The sequence below is a fragment of the Trichechus manatus genome, unplaced genomic scaffold, assembly GCF_000243295.1.
Source record: "Trichechus manatus latirostris isolate Lorelei unplaced genomic scaffold, TriManLat1.0 scaffold00289, whole genome shotgun sequence".
NCBI classification, from domain to species: Eukaryota; Metazoa; Chordata; class Mammalia; order Sirenia; family Trichechidae; genus Trichechus; species Trichechus manatus.
In genome coordinates, this window is record NW_004444225.1 from 535810 (window position 1) to 556800 (window position 20991).

Here is a 20991-nt window from a genome sequence, read left to right on the forward strand (position 1 = left end):
ATGAAAAGGAAATCAGGAAAACAATACCATTAATAATAGCCCCTAAAAAAATAAAACACTTAGGAATAAATCTAACCAGGGCTGTAAAAGACCTATACAAAGAAAACTACAAAACACTACTGCAAGAAACCAAAAGAGTTCTACATAAATGGAAAAAGATACTATGCTCATGGATAGCTAGACTCAACATTGTGAAAATGACATTTCTACCAAAAGCAATTTACAAATACAGTGTGATCCCAATACAAATACCAACAACATTCTTGAAAGAGATGGAAAAACTAATCATTATCTTTTATCAAAATGGAAGAAGCCCAGGATTAGTAAAGCCCTACTGAAGGAGAGAATAAAGTCAGAGAACTCACACTACCTGACCTCAGAACCTACTATACAACTATGGTAGTCAAAACAGCCTGGTACTGGTACAACGACATATACATTAACCAATGGAACAGAATTGAGAATTCAGATGTAAATCCATCTACCTACGGTCACCTGATCTTTGACAAGGGCCCAAAGTCCATCAAATGGGGAACAGTCTTTTTAACAAATAATACTGGCAAAACTGGATGTCCATCTGCAAAAAAATGAAACAGGACCCATACCTCACATCATATACAAAAACTAATTCAAAGTGAATCAAAGACCTAAATATAAAGCCAAAAACTATAAAGTTCATAGAAGAAAAAATAGGATCAGTGCCAGAGGCCCTAATACACAGCATTAACAGGATACAAGTCATAACCAACAACACACAAACTCCAGAAGATAAGCTAGATAACTGGGGTCTTCCAAAAATTAAACACTTATGCTCATCACTTAAGACTTCACCAAAAGAGTAAAGAGACAACTTACAGACTGGGAAAAAAAAAAATTTGGACATTACAAGTCAGACAAAGGTCTAATCTCTAAAATCTACAAGAAAATCCAGCACCTCTACAACAAAAGATAAATAATCCAATTAAAAAATAGGTAAAGGAAATTAACAGACACTTCACCAAAGAACACATACAAGCAGCCAACATACACATGAGGAAATGCTCGCAATCACTAACCATTAGAGAAATCCAAATTAAAACCACAATGGGATACCATCTCACTCCGGCGTTACTGGCAGGAATCAAAAAAACTGGAAATAACACATGCTGGAGAGGCTGCAGGGAGATCAGAACTCTTACGCACTGCTGGTGGCAATGCGAAATGATACAGCCATTTTGGAAAATGATATGGCGCTTCCTTAGAAAGCTAGAAAGAGAAATACTATACGATCCAGCAATCCCACTCCTAGGAATATATCCTAGAGAAATAAGAGCCATCACACGAATAGACATATGCACACCTATATTCATTGCAGCACTGTTCACAATAGCAAAAACATGGAAACAACCTAGATGCCCATCAACAGATGAGTGGAAAGACGAACTATGATACATACACACAAAGGTAATGAACAATGATGAATCTGTGAAGTATCTCATAACATGGATGAAACTGGAGGACGTTATGCTGAGTGAAATAAGTCAATCATAGAAGGACAAATATTGTATGAGACGTCTACTGTAAAAACTCATGAAAAGGTTTACACACAAAAAGAAACAGTCTTTGTTGGTTATGAGGGATGGGAGGAGTAGGGGGGAAATACTAAATACACAATAGATAAGTGGTAACATTGGTGAAGGGTAAGACAGTACACAATAGTGGGGAAGCCAGCACAACTTGTACAAGGCAAGGTCATGGAAGCTCCATAGACACATCCAACTATCTGAGGGACCAAATTGTTGGGCGGAGGGCTGTAGGGATCATGGTCTCGGAGAACATCTAGCTCCATTGGCATAACACAGTTTATAAAGAAAATGTTCTACATTCTACCTTGGTGAGTAGCATCTGGGGTCTTAAAAGCCTGTGAGCAGCCATCTAAGATACTCCACTGGTCTCACCCCTTCAGGAGCAAGGGAGAATGAAGAAAACAAGATACAAGGAAAAGATTAGTCCAAAGGACTAATGGACAACAACAACCACAGCCTCCACCAGACTGAATCCAGTACAACCAGATGGTGCCCGGCTACCACCACTGACTGCTCTGACAGGGATCACAACAGAGGGTCCCAGACAGAGCTGGAGAAAAATGCAGAACAAAATTCTAACTCACAAAAACAAAGACCAGACTTACTGGTCTGACAGAGACTGGAGAAGCCCCAAGAGTGTGCCCCCAGACACCCTTTTAGCTCAGTGATGAAGTCACTCCCGAGGTTCACCGTTTAGCCAAAGATTAGACAGCCCCATGAAACAAAATGAGACTAATGGGGCACAACAGTCAAGGGACAAGGACTAGAAGGCAGGAGGGTACAGGAAAGCTGCTAATAGGGAAGGAACCCAAGTTCAAGAAGGGACAATGTTGACATGTCCGGGGTTGTTAACCATTGTCATAGAGCAGTATGTGTACTAATTGTTTAATGAGAAACTATCTGTTCTGTAAACCTTGATCTAAAGTATAATAATAAAAAAAAAAAAAAAACCAGAAACCATTGAGGTAGTTTTTATAGAATTAAGTGATTGGCTATGGGAATCGGGAAGAGAAAATCAAAGAAGATAAACGAATTTCTTAGTTGGGCAATAGTGGCAGTATAAATGGAGATATGAAACATGAAGGAGGAGGGAAAGTTTTTGGGAGAGGAGAATTTGCTCAAATTTAGATTTCATGAATTTGAAATACTAGTGGGTCATCCATGAGGAGAGGCATTTGGTAACCCTCCAGATCTAGCTGATCCATTTCCATGTTTTCACTTACCATCTATGTGCCAGTGGCTCCCACGTCTATATCTAAAACCATGTGCTTAGATCCCTCCCATCCCTCCCAAATATATCCTATCAATCATCACATTTTCTCAGTTCTACTTCCTATGTAAGTTTAAAATCCAACCACTTATCTCCATCCCTGACCACTCTCCAAGTCCATCCTTTCATCTGGTCCTAATCTAGTCCATGTACCACGCATAACCATTACGATCTTTCTAAAACACAATTCAATTCTTTTACTCCCATTTTAAAACACTTTCAGAGCTTTCTCTTGCTTTTAGGATAAGTTGAAAATTTTTTAATATTGCTTAAACACCTTACCCTGTTTGCCTTTTCAGCCTCATCTCTTGTTGCTTGCCCACATGATACCCTAAGTTCCAGAAAGCCCTCTTGGAGTTCCTTCTGTGAACAACTTCAGACAGCTTGTTCTCCTTTGTACATCTATGTATGCTGCTTTCTCACTCTGAGTGGGGACAGTGGGAGAGAATAACAGTTTCAGATCCTTTTTTTTTTTTTTCCTTCAACTGGAGTTCATCATATAAATCACAACTTCACCCATTCCCCATAACCATATTCTCAGTTTTTCCTTTATTTTTAGGATTAACAGCATTGTTCTTAATGCTGCATTATATGAGGTCGCTATGAGTAGAAACTGACGCAATGGCACCTAACAACAGCAACATCCCAGAGCAGGAGATAATTTAGCATCTTAATCATAGAGCTACTGATGACATTCTTTTTCTTTCTTTCCTGGCAAAGTTCACTTTTAATTTGGATATACTTTTTTCTAAGATTTTTTTCTGTAAGAGAATATTATCCCTCGGGTTCACGGTATACTGTAAAAAAGGTGCTTTCCTGAAGGTTGGCAGAAAAATACCTGAGTCTTTGTATAATTTCATTTCTAATTATTTCATCGCTGTGATAATCTTTATTAAATGTAATCACCACTTCAATAGGGAAAATTGTGTTCTCTATAGTGTGAGTCACAGAATCATAAAAAGTGTTAGGATTAAGAATCAAGGGCATGAATTTTATACTCTGTGCTTACGTACCATTTGATCTGGACATTTCATTAGTAGCTTTCTAGGGATTAAGTTTTACTTTATTAAAATGTTTATTGTTATCTAATTGTTGTGTAATAATTTATAATATACAAAGCTCCTCATTCAGTAGCCATCGATTCTCCCAGAACGTATTGAGTATTTTTATACTTACGTCAGAAATAAGAAAATGGAGACTCAAAGGGACTTTTTCAAGATTACTGATGTTAAATGGTAGGTCCAGTAATTCTGACACTATCCACAAAGAAAAAAACCAAACTTACTGCTGTTGAGTCAATTTCGACTCATGGCAACTCCATGTGTGTCAGAGTAGAACTGTACTCCATCTTAGGGAAGTAGGTCACCAGGCCTTTCTTCCACAGTGCCGCTGAGTGGATTCAAACTGCCAACCTTTCAGTTAGTAGCCAAGCTCTAACCATTTGTGCCACCCAGAAACCACAGCAGCTCATTCTGAATATTCTTATTCTACCAAGTAGACAGGCTGGGGATAATAATACGGTCATGCTTACTTCACTGGTTTATGATGAGGATCAAATTGAATAATTAATCTGCAAGTACTTTGAAAATTATAGTGCTTTTTATTTTTGTAATTGTTACTGTTGCTTCTACTACTAAATATAGGAGGTTGATAAACATGAACTTTATATTCATTCATGCTTACAAACTTAAAGAACTTGCAGAGTAAACTTAAGTTTATATTTCTCTCACTAGAAATATTTTATCTGCATTGATTCTGTTATTTTTGTTTGTTTGTTTTTGTTTTGGTAAGATGCTACATGCAGGATTGCCTGAGCTAAATGGAATACAAGACCTGAAATATGTGTATAATAACCTTCGTCCACAAGACACAGATCTAGAAGCAACAAGTCATTTTACCAAGTAAGATTAACTGTGAATGTGTGAGTGTGTATGTATGAGGTGTGCAGACACTTATTTTGCATTTGAGATGATTTCAGGATGACCGGTCGTTGGTACAGCAGGGTCGTTTCTAGAACCAGCTTGTGTCCCTTCTTTCTAAGAGGCAAAAAGAAAGCAATGTGAACGTACAGCAGAAGGTCTTATCCAGCGTCTCTGTTGAATGCTGTTGTTTGCTAACCAGCCTCTTCATCTAACAGACTGTCAATAAGAGGTCGCTAAAAAGAGCAAGGGCCAACATAAATCAGTTAGTTGTTCTATTTGAACTATGCCGGAAAAACAATTCGGAAAAAGAGATTTATGGTGAGATCTGGACTCAAAACTTTCATCTCTAAAACAATAGAAATATTGGAATATTCGGTCAAAGACCTGTGACTGTCTTCTATTTTTAATCTATTTTTTATTAAGTGAGGCTGAGAAGACACAAGTATATATCAAGGTAAGAATCTGGGCAGAATATGGTGAATATCATTGAATACACCCTAGATCATTGTCAAAAGGTGCTGCATGTTATAAAATAAGGTTCTTTTGAACTTGCCTGTTTGAATGTATAGCATAGTTCTTGGCATATTTTAAGTGCATGGTAGACGTTAGCCATAATTACTATCCTAGTAAGTAGTTTAAGTAGAAAAATACAGCATTCTTTCTTTCCTGTTGAATCTACTTTAGTCTAATTTTTAATTTTTATAATAATTTCCACTGGAAATTTTTAAGCACAGATAATACTATTTTTAATGTAATGTATGCTTTGTCCTTTCAGAGAAAACAGGAATTATAATAAAACCTTTCCCACATAGGTTTTACTTTTTCTCTCCCTTTGAAAATGTGTAGGGTTATAGTTAGGGCTCATGGGGAAGTGGTCCTGTAGGCTTGGAATTTCACTTTTCCCAGAACTTTAAGGGATAGGCTACCCTTGTGCTTGATTAGAAGCAAAGTGACAGAAACACAGAATTTTGAGCTGGAAAGGCACTTATTGTTTATTTGTTCTGATAAGAAGTGTACAAATGGTGAAAATGAGATCCAGAGAATTAAAGATACTGCTTACAATTGAAACAAGTAGCAAGAAACAGAGCTAGCTCTAGGACCAAGATCTGACCCCTCAGTCCAGGGTTTTTCCAGCATTCAATATTAGAAACTAAATGATATGATTAAAGAACAGAAAGCAGAGCCCCTGTTAACAATATAATTGCCTGCTATCTAATTTGTTTCTGAAATTCTGCCATTAGAGGTTCATTAGTGGAGTCTGGTGAGTTGTTTTTTGTTTGAGTTTGTTTTTTTTCCAGTCTTGAAAAATGCCCTTCAATAATACAGGGACCTTGAGAAGAAGAAGCCTTAGTTTATATCTGCCAGCAAAATAGCAAATATTATTTGACAACTGACTGACTCTAACTTGAAGATTTGGGTAGGTGTTTTAGACCCTTAGTTTCAAGGATCAACAACTCTCAAGTTACTTCAACTAGTAGAGAGAGGGGATTTGTGTGAAAAAAAAAAAACATGGAAAGGCTAACACTCTAGCCTCAGGAAGAACAGAAGGACATTCCTCACAGAGCCTGGAAGGTCCTTTGGAGTTTGAGGCAGCTCCAGGGACCTCATCAGCAAGAGTTTACAACATTTTGCTCTACCTGCCCACCTCTGGTCCAATTAACTCCATCCAAGCTTGGTGGGCCACTGGTACCAAAAACAGTCCCCTCAGGCTATCCATGTTTTTAGCAGACATATCTAAGTGGGGTGCCTATCTGTAAAATGGGCTGCTGCTTGTCAGATACAATGACTGACATGTCAGTGGTTGAAGTGATAAGGCAAGGAGTGTTCTAAGGGAAGGAGCTTGGAAAGGACCAGAAAAGGCGAAGTGAGCAAAAACATGGTTGGGCTTTAGAAAATATGTCTGAGATGTGCCATTATTTGGACAAAGGAATAATAGTGCTGCAGTTTACTAATAGTTTCTCCTACCACTTAAAAAAGGGAAAAAGTCTATATTGATTTGGATGAAAAAATGCTCTTTCAAGCCCTTTCCACAGGAAAAGTGTAAATAGGCTGTACTTCTCTGTCACAGTCCCATTTCTCCCTGTCCATCTACTCGTAACAAAGCCAGATCTATAAAAAGCAGAATCTTGGGTATGAGTGAGCTTGCATAGGGTGACAGATCTCCCTTTCCCATTCAAGCGGAAGTGAACTAATGTTATGGGAAGCAGGTCTGATGCCAGTAACCTCCAGGCAGTAAGCTCGACCTCATTATCCTGCCTTCATACCTCTGCCAGGATAATCTTCCCATTTGCAGATGTTACATAGTATCCTTGTTCTCCATTGCAGACTTAAAAGTCATCCAGTCATCTAAAGTCGGAAACATCGTTTCTCTGTTCAGTAACTTTCCTTGACTTGCCATTTCCTACCGTTTACATTCGAGGAATGTATAATTTCACTGTCATTATCTGGGTTTATCCACTACCAACTCTCCATTCCCCGTTATTCCCAAATGAATCCTTTTCTGGGCAGAACGTTTTCTCAGGAAAACTCTTTGCACGTTTGTTCTTATTTTGTCTATTTAACTCACATTTCTAACCTTGCCAGGTATTCTCCCAGAGAATCACAAAATTCTAGAATGAAGGTCTTATCTATCCATCCCTTGAATCTCTGAGCAACTAGTACAACCTCCATGAAACTTCTTACTATTCCAGAACTTACTGATCCTCTTCTCCAGTTCTATAGAACATGTAACCTTATGTTCTATACTTATTAATTTAATTATATACTGTCCTGTATACCGGCTTAATTGATACGCTGGTTGGATACATGAATTTCTCCCAGGTAAAGTAGAGGTTATATTCCCACTACCCAACTTCCAGGCCCTGGGTGGCACAAACAGTTAAGTGCTTGAGTGCTAGCTGGAAGGTTGATGGTTCAAACCCACCCAGAGTCACCTCAGAAGACAAGCCTGGTAATCTGCTTCCAAAAGGTCATAGCCCTGAAAACCCTACTGAGCAGTTGTACTCTGCACATATGGAGTCACCGTGAGTCAGAATCACCTCGACAGCAACTAACAGCGACAACCCTACTTCAAGGAATATACGAATGTGAAACAAGACCTATTCCCCTTAATATATTAAGAAGTTTAATTAACTGAAAATATAAAAGTCAAACATTAAATATACAAAAGGCATAAAGTAATAGCTAACATTTTATAGTGTGCTTGTCATGTGCCAGAGTCCCTGGGTGGTACAAATGATTAACACCCTCCGCTGCTAACCGAAAGGTTGGAGGTTTGACTCCACTCAGAGGCACCTCAGAAGAAAAGTCTGGTGATCTATTTCCAAAAAATCAGTCTCTGAAATCCCTATGGAGTACACTTCTACTCTGACATCCATGGGGTCCACAGCAACAGCAACTGGGTTTTTTTTTTTTTTTATGCCAGGCCCCTGTCCTAAGTGTTTTAATCTTCATAATAATCCCATGAAGTAATCACTATTTATATCTACATTTTTAGCCTAGGAAATGAGGCCCCAGAGAAGTTAAGCAATTTATCAAAGGACACAGCCAGCACGAGCCAGAGCCGAGATTCAAATCTAGGCAGCCGTGCTCCACGGTATAAGGTCTTAACCATGACCCTGGAAGCTCAAATCACCTCTTCCAAATGCAGGCCCTAGAATGCGTGCTGCTTCGTAACCCACCATAATGTTCTCCAGGTTCCCCACAGCCCACACTGGCTGTAATTTGACCAAGGGATATCGTTAACCCTTTTTCGGACGTTAATCCTCGTATCCTGAATATCCAGAGCCTCCTCAGAGGACAGAAGCCCCTTCCGAGGACTGTTACCTCCGTGCTACCACTGGGTGTCTCCTGTGCTTGATTTGGGATCTGCTGTAATGGCTGCCCTGGGACACCCCTAGGGGGTAATTTGACTAGTGCCTCACTTCCCTTTATTTTTCTCTTTTGGCCCACCCCTAAATGCCTCCGGCCTCTCTACTACTGTTATTTTTCCCCTTTTCTCCTCAGAGACATTTCCCGTGAGACTTGCTCTCTAACCTCCAAGACCCTCTCTCCGTGCTATATTTTATCCTTAAGTTTCAATGGCATATCTTTATTTTTAGATATGACTTAATGTGTATTTAGCTTGTCTTTTCAACTCTTGTCTAAATTCCTTGGTCAACATATATCAAGTTTCATGGATCTTTTCTGTCACACATTTCACCTGGCACTGTGAAGAACCTGGAATAGAGGTCAATAAATACTCAATAGATCATGGCTGTGAGGTTCAAAAATGTTACTTCTAAAAGTTACTTCTCTGTTATTTAGCTATTCTAAATTTCCCAAATCAGTTGTACAGTGTGTCTTTTTTTAATATTTAAACAATGAATAGAGTGAATTTATAAAAGTAACCTGGGTTCATTTAAAACAATGATACAGCTTTAAATGGCATGATCTATATGATTCAAATCAATGTTAAAAATTATGCGCATTTGTTTACTTTCCTTTGCAAATAATATTGTTATCTTAAGCTGTGTTCTCTGACATCACATGGATTTCAAAACTTAAGACGTTTGAAGTGTAAACCTCTGTGCATGTAATTTACCAAAAGAGAAAGCTAGTTCTGTAACAGATCCAGTGTTGGTCTTGGTGCTTTAATAGGTGTTATTAACTCTGATAAGGAGCCCTGGTGGCACAGCAGTTAAGCACTCGACTGCTAACTGAAAGATTGGCGGTTCAAACCCACCCAGCAGCTCTGTGGGAGAAAGACCTGGTGACGTGCTCCTGTAATGATTACAGCCTAGAAAACCCTACGAGGCAGTTCTCCTTTGTCGTATCAGGTCACTATGAGTTGAAATTGACTTGATGACACCTGACAACAACAGCAACAACACTACGGGTAACTCTGACATATGTATGAGAGCGCTTGTATATTTACACTCTGTTTTCTTTGTTATGACAGGCCAAAAGTGTTTTATGCCATTGTTCCTTTTGATACCACTATTACATACAGATAAAAATAACACAAGAAAATTCAGCCTTCCCACCACCACCAAAACAAAGCTCACAGATCCAGATCATGAATGAGAACTAAGTCATCTGAGACAGAGCACAGGGGGGGCTACCTGAAGTCCCCTAGTCCTGACTACAGTATTAGCATTAACAGTCTGCCCCCCTGACCCTGTATGAGACTTGAAAGAAAAGGCTTTTCCTGTCTCTCCAAGGGAGCGCTCTATTTATGAAGAGTACAAATCCTATCTCACTCCTGGGCATACAAATTCTTGGTTAAGAGCTGATCATAAGAGTTTCAGAGGTTGCTACACACTGTGTGGCATTAAAAATTGCATTACAATTAATGGTGTTGAGAGAAAAAGGAAAATAAAATCGGTTTTCTAGCTGTAAAGGTTTTCACATCGTTGTCAACTCCTCTCTCTGTTTCCCTTGCTCTTTTCTACTCCCCTTACAGCTGAGTGCTGTTGAACAGAATCAAGAAAGTATCCTGACTCAGTCCCCTGCAGATTGATACTCTCATGCAGTATCTCTGCGGAGCCCACTGCTAGGCAACAAAGCCAACCATCCATTAAAATGCCGTACAAGAGGATTATTTCAGAATTTTCAATCACTCTCAAACCTTGGGTTAGCTGTCCTTAGAAAAAGATAACCTATTTCACAGACCGGACTGGGATCATTAAGCATACACTTCCCTGCCCACCTTCCCTCCCACATACAGATTGTGCTTTTTGCTTCATCCACTTCCTCCTCCAAAAGTGTGAGAGAAAATTTTCCATGTATTCCCAGATACTCCATTTCTTCTGCTATGCGCATCCTCTGGTTTCATAAGTATAAGGTCTCCTCTTCACCTAAAAGTGAAGCCAGCTTGAAGCAAAACAAAACAACAAACTGAAGGGAAAAAAAGTTTGCTTTAGTGAAGTATTTTGGTAACAAGAACCAGAGATTCTTAGACGAAAGGATATGCAAGTCTCAAACTATAACTTGGAAAACACTAGAAATCAACAGGGCCTGGCTATTTTCTAATGGAAATATAGACCTTCTACTATGCTTATCTCTTCTTAACATGTTCTACTTCTCTTTGCCCATTGATCAATCATCTCTAGTATATATTCCAGAAAGAGGCAGCCTAATTGACTTAACAGGGGTCTCTGAGTGACACAAATGGTTAAGCATTTAGCTAACTGAAAGTTTGGCAGTTCAGATCCACCTAGAGATACCTTGGAAGAAAGGCCTGGTGATCTACTTCCAAAAATCGGCTAGTGAAGACCCGATGGAGCACAGTGCTATTCTGAAACAGATGGGGTCACTGTGAGTTGGATTTGACTTGACAGCAACTGATTAATTGACTTAACTAGTTGCCATTGTTCTATTGGTCAAGCCACCATGAATTTTGTTGCCTATCAGTGGCCACCCCTTCATAAAGAACAACCTCAGAGCTTCTTTCCTGAGCCTTGAGCTATAGAGAGAACTGTCTTACTTAGGAAGGCCATTGGGCAGAGTAGACACAATGTCCCAACAAGTATAACTTTGAAGCAGCTAAAAATGTTGATGACATCTAGAGAGAGTCTACCTGGACTCCAAGTCATAACAAACAGAGGAACCAAAGTCCCTGAGCCATCAGAGTCTGCAGACCAATGCCAAAAATTCCCAGCATTCCTTTCACCCATCCTTATTTATTTCTCATGGCTACAGTGTGAGACAAGACTCTTTACGTTCAAATATCTCAAAATATTTTATATATGGTTTATCTTCAAAATCGAGAAAGAGAGCATGGGACAGAGAAGCAGATCTCTGGGTTCTTTCATCATTAACATTTCTTGGTGCTCTTTTATACTTTGCAGATTGTCATCCCATGAATTGTTTTAATTCCACAAGTGAAGGTCTAAATTTTCCTTTGCCTTAGTTTGACTGTTGATCGTTGTTGTTGTTAGTTGCCATCAAGTGGACTGATACCTACAGAAGAAAACACACACACACACACAAAAATAGAACTGGCAGGAATTAACAATTGTGATGTTCAACTTTCTCTGAATTAAGAGAGCAGATTCAAAGGGAGAGGCAAATTAAATTGAATGGAATTTCTTCTCACATTTTGAAAATTGCCCTAATTTTTTTAAACTTAATTATAAGAACTAACCTGAACTAAATGGACTTTATAAACTGCTTTTGAAAAACCACAGATACAACAATTTTTATAAAATCTGCACTTTCTTCGTTGCGTGGTTTGGTCGTACTCGTGATGTTTGATAGCTTGTTGCTGTGCGAAACATCTGCAACAGGAGAGTCTCTGTTTTTGAATTACGTGAGTTACACACAGAGTTTGCCTAAATATCAAGTGAAGATACATCCTAGCTATTAAACTTAAGAAAAAAAAAAAAAGATACTTTGAACTATTAAGAAGACTATTAACCTAAAGGTTAAAAGCATTTGAAAAGTTCAATGCACCCACCAAGAGTAAGAGAAACCATTAGTTTAAAGAGATGAATAGTCCAGACGGCGCTGTTTCACAACAGCTGGTATCTCCGCACTACCTCTGTGCATCAGTTAATCCTCACTGGTATTCCTGACTCTTTGTATTGCATACAGTGGCTATATTCCAGTGATTTAACAAGCAGCTAAACTGAAATAATTTACTATATTTTCACAGTCTGAAGATTTTATGACCTTAATTATAGCACCATTTATCACTACTGATTTTTCCATATTATTCTATATTAAGATTTATTTTCTTGCTTTGTGTAAGATTTCCTTTTAAATATCAATAAAATAAGCTGGCATTTTGCTGGGGGGTGTGGAGCAGCAAGGGGAGGTAAAGACCTGGAATATCACTTCATTGTCGTACCCCTTGATAGATAAGACCAGTCCATCAACCCTTTCCTAGTTCCTTCATTCCATTTGATTTGCTTTGGCCAGTGTTTGAAAGGTAGCTCTATTAGCAAGTGTAGGAATTACCTGTTTATAGCCAAGGCCATGGAGCCTACAATTCTTGTATGTATGCAGAGTCAGGTGCCTGTGCTGACATTTACATAAGACTCCTGACCTTGTAGAATGAATTGTGAGGACTTGAAACTTAGGCTTGGAAAACAGCAAAGACCTTTAGGCTTGTTTTTTTCAAGCTAAGGTCTAAAATGGAAAGCAGGAGAAAGGGGGAAAAAATAGAGAGAAATTCTAAAGCTGCCTCTTTTTCTGCCAAAACCAAAAACAAACCTGCTGCCGTCGAGTTGATTCCAACTGATAGCAGCCTATAGGACAGAGTAGAACTGCCCCATAGGGTTGCCAAGGAGCGCCTCGTGGATTTGAACTGCCGACCTTTTGGTTAACAGCTGCAGGTCTTAACAACTACACCGCCAGGGTTTCCCCTCTTGTTCTAATCCCTGTCTAATATCTTGCTTTTAGGAGTTCAAGAGAGTTTACCACAATCAGTTTCCATAGAATTATAAATCTGTATATTAGTTTTCCCAAGTATCCATCATATGCTCCCTGTTTGCTACCTTTCTAGGCTCGTATACATTAATTTCTTTATTTACTCGATGGTAGGTTTTCTGAAATAATATTTTCATAGTATTATTCAATTTTCAAAGACTTTTCATAGGTCACTTCATTTTATCCTATCAATAATCAAGGAAGATAACACAATTTATACTTTTGCTATGTTTTATAGGTGAAGAAATTGAGGTTCCTTAAGGTTAAGTGACTGCTTAAGATCACGGACAGAACTAGTAAATGAGTTCAGATGGAACAAGGTTGATTTTTTATATAATGGGCACTCTTCCCAAGACAGAACTACACAAAATCAAATGGAAAAAAATCCCACACAGAAAACTCCTAAGACCCTGATAATGTCAGATAAATAGAGCAATTAACGTAAGAGTCTTCAAATTAGTTGAAAGAACATGGTCAAAAAAATGCCTAAATGCTTAGAACCATGATTCTCAAACGAGGTCACTGTGCTAGCAAAGCCGAATGGATTAACATGGCATATACTTTTTCTATTTTATTAGAACAATGTAAAGTTTAAATCTTTGTGTTCACACGTGTGTACGTACACATCACATACATGAGCAACCAAAATCATCAGATGCCCTTTTCCATATCAGACAATCTGGAGTTTTTTAAAATAAAGGTACACAAAGAGAAATACTTGTTTTTTAATTGCATGCCCAATATGCATTAACAATCATTATTCATTTTGGAATGATTATTAGTTTTCCTTTATTGTTTATTGTTGTTATGTATTGCTGTTGGTTACCTTCGAGTTAGTTCTGACTCATGGCAACCCCATGTGTGCAGAGTAGAATTGTTCCATAGGATTTTCAAGGCTGTGACCTTTTGGAAGGAGGTCTCCAGTCCTGTCTTCCAAGGCGTCTCTGGGTGGGTTCAAACTGCCAACCTTTCAGCTAGCAGTTAGCACTTAACTATTTGCGCCACCCAGGGATTCCTAATGTGTTTATTGCACGTGCCAAAACCACTGCAATAAAAATGAAGTTTTAGAGTTGGCTGAAGAAATTTGTTCACGAGGTGTATGAGTCACTGAAACTCTCCTTCCATTTATATATTATAAAATTACAATGTCAGTGTTAAAATAAAGAACATTCTCATGCAAATACCTTCACAGAAAAAGACTTTTGAAAAACATTTCCCTGAGACTATTAAAGAGACTGGCCAGGGAAACAGGTATTCTACAGACTGCCAAATGATATCAACAGCTTGAACTGTCAGTAGAACTATATATACACTGTTGTGGAACTATCCAGCAAGTGTAGCCTGAGAACCTGCACTTAACAGCTTATTTCACAGCATTACAAGTATCTCTCCTCAATGGTTATTCTGATGTGGCTCATAAAGCAGGGAAAGAAAAAAAAAACTTGCCATATTTAGTCACGTATTAACATACATGTGATTTCAAGAATATTATAGTATTTAATCTGCGGGTAAAAAAATCTACCTAGACTCTGAACCTGACATGGAAGTTCAGAGCTCCCAAATTTAACCCAATTTTCTGAGACTAATAGACTCAAATGCCCATTCATACCCACCTAACTAGGAAACCTGTAAGTAATAGTTGTTGCTGATGATAAGCAGTTTAAAATACTTACATCACATAAAACAATATATATATTATGAAGTAGAATACAATATTTGTACAGATTTTTAAAATAGGAAGTAAGGCTTAAACATTATGTTATTCTGAGCCCTTTGGACTATGTTCACTGGCTGCTAGACGTATCTGTAAAAAAATGTTTTTCTGCCTTAGGGTTATTTCTTTAGAAAAATTAGCATCATTGTCATTCAGGCCTTTGATCTGCCTGGGACCCCCACACTAAATCTATTGGTGTATTTCTCTCTTTAAAACAAAGTTGAAAAACTGTTCATTGTACACAGTCTACAATAAGAGCAAGGACTTTGGAATCTGATAAACATGAGTTGGAATTCTTTGGTTACTACTTCCTAGGTTATAGCACCTTTGATATGCATTTAACCTCCCTTGATCTTTGTCTTCCCTATTATTAAAATAATTGTGTTGCTTTTCTCTTAAGGATGAAAAGTTTAACATAAGGCATTTATAGTGCAACAGCTGCTAAAGGCTGAATACTCCCTGAGGTCAGGAAACTGGTCTCTCTCTTTCACATCTATAGTCCCAGCACATAGAACAGTGTCTAGCACGTAGAGTCAGAAGCATTTATTAAGTCTGCCTGGAGGTCCCTTTAGAAAACTTAAGAGCTGGGACCCTTCCAGCTGCTACTATGGACTTGAAATTTAAGGGTAACCCAAAGCATAATCCTGCTGATGCTTCCATAAAACTGAAAACAAATCAGTGAGCTGCTTCCTGGATAAATCAAATTCTCTCAGAAGTCTGAAACCTTCTGTTCTGAGAACCCAAATCCCAAGATGGGTAATATTTAACAGTGCTATTTTGTCTGGGAGGCCTTGGTGATGCAAACAGTTAAGTGCTTGGCTTCTATCTGAAATGTTGGTGGTTTGAACCCACGCAGAGGCTCCTCTAAAGGAAGACCTGGCCATCTGCTTTCTAAAGGTCACAGCCATGGGAATCCCTCAAAGCACAATTCTGCTCTGAAACTCATGGAGTTACCATGAGTCGGAGTCAGTTTTTGTTGGCTGGTTTGGTTTGGTTTATTTTGTCTGACGTATTAAGTCTGAAAGACAATAGATGCTACCAGAGAGCAAGAGATGGGTTAGGGTGAAAATCTGTCCAAAAACATGGTATTATCATAAAGATTCATCCTTAATCTTAAGTCTTCTTACATCTTAACTGTAAGAATAAGAAGTGAACATTCTTGAGATTTTGTGAGAGAGACGACATCAGAACTTAACATGTGTGATTCATAGACCTGTCTTGATAAGAAATGAGTACATACTGTCACCTTAGAGCTTTCCACACCAACATATGAAATGTGTTCAGTACTTGTCTGTTGAATGAATGGTAGAGTCTCCATCAATCATGACGGGTATGGTTAAGTGCTTGACTGCTGATGGTGGTTCGAACCCACCAGCCACTACATGAGAGAAAAGACCTGGTGATCTGCTCCCCATAAAGATTACAGTCAAGAAACCCTACGGGCAGTTCTACTTTGTCATCTAGGTTACCTATGAGTTGGAATTGGCTTGACAGGACACAACAACAATCAGTATTATCTTCATGTCTTTAAAGTACTGGTGAGGGAAGAAATTAACGTTTCAAACTGCACTGTGTACCCATAAATTCATAAATTTAAAGTACATCTTTAGACATAATGAATACTGTGGAAAAGAGCCATGTGAGAGTCATCTATTAACCTTCTTGGCAAATTTTTACTAGATTGATGTGTAATAATGAAAAAAATTGAAATTTAACCAAAAAGGTCTAAGACCTGAACTAGCTGAATGATCTCGAATTGTTATAAACTTAAGGGAAAAATTATTAAACCTTACTGAACTACATTGTTAACATTGAGGACATGACAGATTGGTTTTCAAGAAGGCAACGCATAACTTTAATAGATGCCACCCCAGAAAAGTAGTATTTGGTTACATCTAATTTCCATTTCTCTTAGAAAATTTTAGTAAGCTGGGAATACAAGGGGATTTAGATAAATATAATACTTACAGGTGAAAATTTTCCTGAATAATATCAGAAAAAAGATAGTGGAGCCCTGGTGGTGCAGTGGTTAAGCACTTGGTTACAAACTGAAAGGTCACAGTTTGAACCCACAAACCACTTCATGGGAGAAGGATGTGGCAGTCTGCTTCTGTAAAGATTATAGCATTGGAAACCCTATGGGGCAGTTCTGCTCTGTCCTATAGTATTGCTATGAGTCGGAATCGACTCGATAACTGTGGGTTTTTATATTAATAGTAAAGCTCTATATTTAAGCTTTGTTATATTCTTATTTGCCAATTGAATAAGACAATAAATAAAAACAATTCCAGAAAATCAGTAAAAAAATATATTGGGAATAACAAAACCTTAATAAAATCAGTGGTCACAAGACAAACATTCAAAACTCAGTAGTTAATAAATTAAATGGGAAACATCATATGATCACCTCAATAGATACAGAAAATACAGTTGATAAAATTCAAAATCATTCTTTAAAAAAAAAAAAACTGGATTTCCGGGCAACATGACGCTATAGTCAGAAGCACCACACTGTCCCTCCGCAGCAAAGATCCAAAAATCTAAGTCCAACAAAGTCACACGTCAGTCTTGAAACTCTTAAGCATCAAATGAAGAAATAAAGAACTCAGTCAAGCACCAGTTGGAATAAGAAACTGACCGAGAACAGAGAGCGAGGATAGATACAAGCAGAGGTCCACTATCAGCTACTGCAGCACGGATCCGCCATCTTGGACTCCTATCAGAGATCAGCGAACAGGGGTACGAGAAAACAGCTTCACGGAGCTTCCAGCAGGAGACAGAACAACCAGTAGCCCACGATATAGGCTTTCCCACCCCCTACCCTTCTTCACCCCCACTCAGCCTCCTCTGCTTCCTGCAGCCACAGTCTCTTATCCAGCAAGCACTGGCTTCATCCCCATGTCTCTTGGATTCCACGCGACCGCACTGGCTGGCTCCCTGAGTGCCATTTGTTGGCTGCTGGTGTTGCTTTTTTCCGCTTCCTTACTTCTCACCACCTCCCAATCCTTTTTCTCAAATACCTGGCTTCATGTGCCATCTTTGCTCCTTCCTGAAAGTCTGTGAAACACTGCTCAACTGTGAAAGTGCTTCCCCATCCTTGCCACCACCCTTGTGGGACCCCCGGAAAATTTGTTTCTTTGCTCTGATTTGTTCTGTTTTGATTTGTTTGTTTTCTTTTTCTTTTCTCTGCTTGGGAGCCCCTTCTAGCTGGGCGGTACCACACGGCTTGGAAGCTACTCCCTTACTCTGTGCAGATGCACAGGGACATCCATGGGGCTATTTCTTTTTTCTTGCTTTTTTTTCCTTGTTTTTTTTTTGTTTGTTTGTTTCTTTGTTTAGTTTTCTTCTCTCTCTTATTCTCTTTTTGCTTTTTTTCAATTCCAGTTTCTTGATTTATTCATTTCTTTCTTTTAACATTTTTCTTTTTTTATTTTTGATTTTCCTCCATTTATCAGTCTCTCATCTCTCCGCTCCAACAGCAAGCTCCCTTAGTGCTCTTTTTTGTTTGTGTGTATGTTTTTGGCTACTGTTCCACTCTCCTCTCTCTTATCTTTCCCATACCCATCTTAGCTCCACACACCACAATCTCCCCCCTTCTTTCTGCCTTTCTGCACCATGCACTGAACATCAAACTCCCAAGAAGCACAGGCATGGCCTACCGGAACCTGCCCTGCATTGAATCCCAGACTGCACTGTAAGCCCTAGTACGTGCCACAAAAAACCCATCCCAGCAACTCCCCTTCAGCTGGACCTGCCCCGCTGTACAATACCTGAGTGACTGACCCTGCCCATTGGAGAAAGAGGTGGAAAGTATCGTGCCCACAGATGAGCAAACAACAAAGAACAAACAGCCTGCCTGCTCAGACATAACCACATAAAACAAAAAAGCAGGAGGAAACAAAGAAATCTACAGTCAATGAATGAGGAAAATAAATACAGCGAACAAGGACAGAAAACAATATCAAAACAGTTACAAAAATAGGACAGTATGCTTCCAGTAGGCATCCAAAATAAAACACCAGATGATTTTCCAGTAGAAGAAAAGGCACTAGACCTAACTGATAGGGAATTAAAATCTCTAATATTAAGAATTATCCAAGAGTCGAAGCAAAAAAGCAGACAAAAATGAGGAAAAAATAGACAAATTGATGGAAAAGGCAGACAAATTCATGAAAAATGTAGAGAAACAAATGGAAGAATTCAGGAAAATAATACAGGAACAAAATGCTAAAATAAATTCACAATTAGGAATCATACAAAAATAACAATTAGAAATCCAAAAGATAAACAACAAGATTTCAGAAATGGACAGTGTCATAGAAGGGCTGAGGAGCACGTTTGAAACGATGGAAGACAGGATAAGCGAAATTGAACACAAACACTTGGATACAACTCTGTTTGAGGAAAAATCAGAGAAAAAGAATGAAGAAACGCTGAGAATTATCTGGGACACAATCAAAAGCAAAAATCTGCGAGTGATGGGAGTTCCAGAGCGGGGGAAAAAAACAGAAAACACAGGAAAGATCATTGAAGAATTGCTGACAGAAAACTTCACCAATATCATGAAAGATGAAAAGCTGACATTCCAAGAAGCTCAACGAACCCCATATAGGCTAGACCCCAAAAGAAAATCACCAAGGCATATCGTAATCATAGTCGCTAAAACCAAAGACAAGCAAAGAATCCTGAGAGCAGCTCGAGAAAAACAAAAAGTCACAAAAAAAGGAGAAACAATAAGACTAATCTCAGATTATTCAGCAGAAACCATGCAGGCAAGAAGGCAATGGGATGACATATATAAAATCTTGAAAGAAAAACATTGCCAGCCAAGAATAATATATCCTACAAAACTTTCGTTCAAGTATGATGGTGAAATTAGGTCATTTCCAGATAAACATAAATTAAGGGACTAGTAAAAACTAAACAAACTTACAAGCCTTTTATTAAAGGGAGTCCTTCAATCTGAGAACAAACAACATCAGACCACAAGCTGAATATACGACACAGGATTGTAGTAGCCAGCTACCAACCTAGGAAATGAACTCTTAAGGACTATGCAAAACCAAAAGAATTACAACAGGGAACCAGAGAGGTTAATCTGTAAATGACAACAGCACCAGAACAATGAAAGAGGGAATAAATGGTGTAAGGATAGAACCTTCTAATGGAGAGGAAGGCAGGCGATACCAAGTGATGATAGACTGGTACAAACCTAGGAAGATATAGGCAAATTTCAAAGTAACCACAAAGAAAGTTAACAAACCTCCTTATCAAAATAAACAAGAAAAACATAAAGTCTCAGTAAAAACAAAACCTACAAAAAAGAAATGAAAAAAAAAAAATCCACAAACAAAAGGAACTCAGCACAGGAGAGTAAGAGGAACAAAGAAAACTTCAGCACCACAAAAAAATAAGCAGCACTACAAAATGAAAGCAATAAACTTACACCTATCAATAATTACACTGAATGTAAGTGGCCTAAATGCACCCCTAAAGAGATAGAGAATGACAGAATGGATAAAAAAATAAGATCCATCAATATGCTGCCTACAAGAGACATGCCTTAGAAACAAAGACATTAATTTATTAAAATTCAAAGGATGGAAAAAAATATATCAAGCAAACAGCTACCAAAAAAGAGCAGGAGTGGCAATGTTAATCTCAGACAAAATAGACGTTAAAACAAAATCCACCATAAAAGACAAAGAAGGACACTATATAATGATTAAGGAGACGATCCATCACGAAGACATAACCATAATAAACATCTACGCACCCAATGGCAGGTCCCTAAAATGCATAAAACAAACTCTAACAGTACAGAAAAGAGAAATGGACAGTTCCACCATAATTGTAGGAAACTTCAGCACACCACTCTCGGTAAAGGACAGAACATCTAGAAAGAAACTCAACAAAGATACAGAAGGCCTAAAGTGTACAATCAGCCAGCTTGACCTCATAGACATATATAGAACACTACACCCAACAGCTGTAAAGTACACATTCTTTTCCAGTGCACATGGAACTTTCTCCAGAATAGACCACATCTTAGACCACAGAGCAATCCTCAACAAGATCCAAAACGTTGAGATAATTCAAAGTATCTTC

General features: G+C 38.5%; 1 protein-coding gene across 1 annotated transcript in view; it reads left to right on the plus strand.

Annotated features, from left to right (window-relative positions):
• The window catches only part of PIK3C2G (phosphatidylinositol-4-phosphate 3-kinase catalytic subunit type 2 gamma), a 417122-nt gene that overhangs the window by 308185 nt on the left and 87946 nt on the right, over positions 1-20991 (plus strand). The window contains exon 25 of the mRNA XM_012559647.2: positions 4627-4736. Within this exon, the coding sequence (XP_012415101.1) occupies positions 4627-4736 (110 nt within the window). The remainder of the gene's footprint in view (positions 1-4626; positions 4737-20991) is intronic.